Source organism: Vicia villosa, linkage group LG6 (genome assembly GCF_029867415.1).
Source record: "Vicia villosa cultivar HV-30 ecotype Madison, WI linkage group LG6, Vvil1.0, whole genome shotgun sequence".
In the NCBI taxonomy this organism is placed as follows: domain Eukaryota; kingdom Viridiplantae; phylum Streptophyta; class Magnoliopsida; order Fabales; family Fabaceae; genus Vicia; species Vicia villosa.
In genome coordinates, this window is record NC_081185.1 from 8,288,875 (window position 1) to 8,295,455 (window position 6,581).

The 6,581-nt window shown below is 32.5% G+C and overlaps 1 protein-coding gene across 1 annotated transcript; it reads right to left on the reverse strand.

Moving 5' to 3' along the window:
• Positions 1 to 418: 418 nt before the first annotated feature.
• Positions 419 to 2,877, reverse strand: LOC131608833 (transcription factor MYB16-like). The gene is made up of 3 exons (XM_058880408.1): positions 2,624 to 2,877; positions 2,397 to 2,526; positions 419 to 1,249 (listed from the first exon to the last, which is right to left on the reverse strand). The coding sequence occupies exons 1-3, from the start codon at positions 2,754 to 2,756 to the stop codon at positions 559 to 561; spliced, it is 954 nt and encodes a 317-aa protein (XP_058736391.1). The 5' UTR covers positions 2,757 to 2,877; the 3' UTR covers positions 419 to 558.
• Positions 2,878 to 6,581: the final 3,704 nt, after the last annotated feature.

Sequence of the window (6,581 nt, forward strand, 5' to 3'; positions counted from 1 at the left end):
AGTTCTTCTATTGAAAAAACTCACACACACAATTCTTTGCACCAACTTGTCTACGCAAACATATCTTCTACCCTTAAACAAATATAGTAATAAATCTAGTCAAATTCAAAACAACTTCATAACAATATTTGACCAAGCATTCAACTGACAAAGATCTGTTTTTTTCCAGAAATTTCTGATTGAATTGTTTTCTGACACTGTCCATAACTTAGTTCCAATGAAATTTAATACACTATGTGAAAAACCATCAACAAAATTCACCCTAGAAATCAACCATTTTATTTTCTTTTATTTATTAATTCCTCCTTTGGACTTGTCATGGAAAATTCAAAAGCTTTTGACTAGATTTGAATAACATTCTACAATGCACACTTCATACACAAGTTCAATGTTATCAACTAATCAATACTTAAAAAAATAAATTAAAAACAAAAAAAATATAAATCAGACTCTTATCCAAATATCTCTAGGGTTTAGCTTAGAGATACTCGAATTAGAGACTAAGTTTATATTTTATTATCACTGATATTTATAGATAATTTAACATTTTTCTAATTATCAGAATAACGGATCAGAAGGCGAAGAATTAACTAGATTAAGAATATTGTTCCAGTAATTCTTGTTATCTTCGTAGAAATCACCCCCACTCGCACCGTCATTTCCGTCGCAATTATTACACTCTCCACCACTCTCCGGTGACAAACTCGGGTCATCGGAGTTAGAATTATCGAGCAAGAGATTAGTGAAACCTTCTTCGGCAACATTGATCATCGCCATATCATGTTGCATGGTAGAACTAAAAGCCATTGATGAACCCTCAATGAGATCCTTGAATTCTAACAAATGTGTTGAATCCTCATAGCCTTTCCACTCTTTCTCACCTTCTTCTTTAACATCAAGTACTTGAATCGAAGACGATGAAGCCGATGACGAAGATTGAGATGGAAAAACCGAATTATTACTACTTCCAAGTTGATGATGTTGTTGTTGCAATGAATATTGTGATCGTAGCTTTGATTCTCTAACCAATCTTGCTTCAGCTTCAAGTCTTGCACTTTCCCATTGAGCCATGTGACTAAGATTTGCAGCATTCTTAGAGTGATTATCAGAGAAAAGGGTTTCATTTTTTGGCTTGTGTGTAACCGGATCAATTCCCATTTTTGTTAACCTTTTCTTAAGATGTGTGTTCCAATAGTTCTTGATTTCATTGTCTGTTCTCTTAGGTAAATGTGTGGCTATTGATGACCACCTAAAGTATAACACAAAAAATAAACATTACAATCATATATATGCATGCATAAATTAAACTACTATATAGCAATTTTTTATATATATTAAGTTTCACTTTTTCTATTACAAAATTTATAGTAATATGTAATGCAATTTCAAGAGAAAAAATTGTGTGTAAATTACAGTTACACATTAAGAGAAAATCGGGATGAAATAAAAGTTACACAAATCAACTTTTTAAAATTTGGGTGAAAAAATACCTTAAACGTGCAACAGTGGTAATCCAGTGTATTACCAAACATAGGTTAAATCTAAAATTTATCTAAGGTCAGTAAAGTCACCTGCTATCAGATTACTACTATCGAATTACTCAGATCACTGTTCCAGACTTTTACCATACTAAGGCCAGTGAAATTATCTGTGTTATTAGGTTACTACTTTCGAGTTACTCGAAAGACGCGCACAATCATAAATAATCATAAATGTGAAAGGTGAAGTCATATTTCATGGACCAATATATGGCTTGGTGAAGAAGAATGGAAAATTATTCTATCCTCTTGCATTTTAGGACCACCTTGAATTAAATTTGGTGTCAGGGAGTAAAATGAACATGGCTGAGAGAACAATTAAGAATGGTGTTGAAAATGAGATGCCATGGCATTTAAGAGATTTAGGACAAACATCAAGGAAGTTGTAAAAAGGTAGTAACTTATGGCTCATAGTTGAAAAATGTTAAATTCAATTTTAAGTTTTTTGTGTGAGAAAAATAGTACCAGTAGAATATTATGGTCTTAAAAAATAGCATAAATTTTTATATTTCAACAAAAATGTATGAGTCAAATTTATGGTTATGATCTCGTTGCAAAGACCTCAAAACAATTACGATTATAAACCGTTATAGAAACATGAAAATTCTTTATATTTTATCAAAATGTGATAAAATACGACTAATGTATCAAAATTACAGTTGTATATTATCAAAATTCTTTAAATTACAGTTGCGTACTGCAATTTAAAACCATGATCATAACTGCTATTATGATTCTGTTTATGAAAGATCTCTAAGATCTTAATATTATGGCTACAATTGCAATTGCAGACTCTAAATTTTATTTTAAAACTATACAAAATAAATGAAAATTTAGAGTTGCATAAATGAATCAAACCTGTTGCCTAAAAGTGCATGAAGTTGAATAATAGTTTGCTCTTCTTGCAAACTAAACTTCCCTCTCTTAATATCCGGCCTCAAATAATTAGTCCATCTCAACCTACAACTCTTGCCACACCTCTCAAGTCCTGCAAAAACATATCACCAAATCTAGTAAACAATCTCGGATCCTCTACCGCGACATTACGATACAAACAATCCATTTCGAAGAACTATAAACATTACCGGCTTTTACAGGGAGAGCACGCCAGCTTCCGTGACCGTGTTCTTCGATGTAAGATAAAAGTTTTTGATCTTCCTCCGGTGTCCATGGTCCTTTCTTTAAACCAACTTTTTCACAACATGGTGATCTTCCCATTGAAAATGTGTGAGTTGGAGAAGAAAGTATAATTGAAAAAGAAAGGGAAAGGAAGAAGAATATATAATGGTTGAAGGAGCTATGTAAAAGAAATTAATGAGATGGAAAGAGAAGAATTTGTCAGCGGCAGAAAAGGGATAAGAAATTAAATTTGCATTCATTAGTGTATGTCGTTATATAGAAAGAGAATAGTAAAAATTTAATTTAACTGCAGTGTAGTATAGTACACCATATTCAATACACTAAGTAATGTGTCATGTATATTTATTTACAACACATCATCTTTTTAAATTGCACTTGTGGTTCTATGGTTGTTGCGATGTACATTGCAATTGTTATTGATTAAGAAAATTTTAAAATACACTGTTAAAAAATATTTAGTATTAGGATTTTTCAAAAATAATTTGAGTTTTGTGGTTCTAAATGTTGAATTTTTCTTTCGAAGAAATTTGGACGAAGATATCTGATGTGATTTCTAATATAGAAAGACATGTGATTTTAAGTTACAGTTTAGCTACGGTCTAATATAGTTACAGAGACTGTAATACCTGGTATTATATTTATCCAGTTACTAATTCTAAATTAAATTGAGATGAGTAATAGATAATTATAATACACATTCTTACTAATAGGTTTATCACTTAAATCATGTCAATTAGTGAGAATGAGGGTATTATGGACATTTCCCACTTAAATGAGAATTAAGGTGTGTTTGGCTTTTATGTTGCTAATCTTATTGAAGCAAAAACCAGAATTTTGTTTTTGTGAAGAGAGAAGAAGAGAACGTGGGAAGAGAGGAAGAGGAGAAAAGAGTCTCAAACTTGGTACAAGCTCACCTCCTTGCATGCACCAGATTCTGTTCTAATCCTTATTTCTATCATCATCTTGCTTCAGCATCTCCATTATCATCCTTTGATTCTTCTCTAAGGTGAGTCCTTAGATAGAAACCATGGGTTGCATGTTGGGTTTTATTTGGGGATTTAGGGATTGTGTGATCATTCTTGAATTAATGGTACTGATCATGTTATATCTGCTTATATCCTTGTTGGTTGATGTTTCTGAACCTGATGCATGTCTTTAATTCGTGGGAATTTGGTTAGCAATGTAAGGGATTAATTTAGAAGCACTTTTTGGGACTGGTATAGATTCAGGAAATGCAGAAAAAATGGTTCTGGTTCAGTGTAACCGGTTACGGGTTTTGGTGTAACCGGTTACGCTGTTGAAAAACTGAGAATCTGGGCTTTTTGCGTGACCGTAACCGGTTACGGTTCCTGGTGTAACCGGTTACACTGGGCGCAGAAGCAAAATTCAGAACTTGGGAAATTCATATCTCCCACCTCGTACGTCCGATTGACGCGTACTATATACCGTTAGAAAGCTAGTTAGATGTACTATCTAGGAAAATTAGCTTTGGTGTAAAAATGATATTTTTCCATATATCTGACGTACCTTTCTGTTATGTGCGACATTGATAACATGTGAAGCATATGTATTTTGGACTGAATTTTCTCCTTTATTCTTGATGGCTGTATTATATTGCTGCATATATATTGTCATCTTTATGCCCCTTCCACGCGGAAATGATCTGGTGTATACTCCGTGGATGGCCGCCAATGGGAATGATCTGGTGTATACTCATTGGTGGGAAGGGATAGCCGGGCATATTCACCGCTCTCAATGGGAATGATCTGGTGTATACTCATTGATCGGTATGATATATGTGGGTACTCGATGGGAATGATCTGGTGTATACTCATCGTGTTACCTAAAGAAATGCTAGTGCTTGGTGGAAATGATCTGGTGTATACTCACCATGTACTGAAAAAGGCATTTCCTCTGGCAGGAAAACATCGGATGTTGGTACGGTGAGATAGTGATACCATATCGGTAAGATCACTTGCTTATTCACCCCTATTGATGCCACATAGGCAATATCAGTAGGTCCTCTCCGGTGGTTGGTACAATCATGGCGACGTGGTTGTACTAGCAACTTTACTCATGTGTGTTGTTTGCGTGCTTAATAATATCTCATTGGTTAGCCATGGAACTTCCATTGATGATATTGCCCTTGTTGTGTATTTGTACCTGACCGTGAGTAAGACCACGGGTCCACGGCGGATCCGTTTAATTGTATGTTCCCTTTAGATCCGAGTGAACTAATAGGATAGGCGGACTCACTGAGATTTAGTAATCTCATCCCATTCCAATTATATTTTTTCAGGTGGTTCGAGGCAAGATCGCGGTAAGGGAAAGATGGATTAGATCTCTTGGCGATGCTTGGATGTTTCTTTTAGTTTTTATCGTGCTTGTTAGTTTATGTATTTTGGACATGTACTATTATGATGTACTTGTGTTTTGGCCATGATACATTCGGCTTTGTATTCGTACACTTCTAATTTCCGCTGCAAAACATTATGTAATTGTTGTCTTATGAACCATAATTAATACTTTATGCATATTATTCTAGACATATATGTGTGGGGTGTTACAGAGACTAAATACACTGATAAAAATTATGATTGTAGAGTGCAATTTAAAATCATTCAATATATTATACATATGCTAACATAAAATTAGCAACCATTAAACTCTAAGATATGAAAAAAAGGATGGTGCACTTACAGTATAAATTATTCTTATACTGTCAATCAATGACAATCATATATTCTGTCAAATCCGACTGTAAATTTTAAAACATTTATATGATTTGACACTTTAAAATATTTTAATTAGATGAATGTGTAATAATTTTTTACAGTGCACTACCATTAAACTCATAAGATATATACTAAAATTTAATATATCGATAGTAAACTTATCCTCTATCCACAACTGGTAATTTAAATTCAAAATTAGAATTTTGATTGAAAAAATATTATGGGTTAAATATGTTTAAAGTCCTTCTAAAAATAAGTATTTTTTACTTTTTGTCTGTTTAAAAAATTCGTTAAAGAATAATCTCTCTAAATTAAAATTAAAAATTTTAACTTTTAATCTCTTCTGCAACTTAGCAGCTATTTTACAACTTAAAACGGTTAAATACTTAACGACAATTTTAAGAGAACGTACAAAAAGTTAAAATTCTAAACACGATTCTTTAATGAAATTTTTTTAGTATAAATTTGTGTAAGAAACAAAAACACAGAGAGAGTTAGTACATTGATGGAGATAAATTGCAATAAAAATCTACTAGCTTCATTGTCCCTTTCATGTTACCCATGGATAATTTTAAACTTATCGACAACATTTAATTGAAGTGACACGTCACTAAGCATTTATGACGTTACTAGGGCCAGTTTTTAATTTATGTATTCATTTTGGTGAAGACTTTTTGAGTGGTCCTTGCATTCTAATATCTCTCTATTCACATACTTGGTTCATTTTTTACATAATTGAATGTGTAGGTGTGCTTGTGCAGTAAGTATGTAAGAATTAGATGTGCATTCGTGTTAGGCATGCAAGGGTGTATTGAAGATGTATTGGAGGCTTATGTATTATTTTGGAATGCCTAAGCGGTCCAGTAAGATCGCCTCAATGCTAGACGCCAAATTCAAGTCATCTATATATATATATATATATATATATATATATATATATATATATATATATATATATATATATATATATATATATATATATATATATATATATATATATATATATATATATATATATATATATATATATACACTATTAGAGTTTGACCTAACTCATCCTTACAAAATTGGTTGGTAAGGTGATGAGTGTCTCTATGTGGGACTTTAGGATCTTCCTAATACACCCCTCACGTCCAACACTTTTTTTGGGCTTGGTGCGTGGATATTA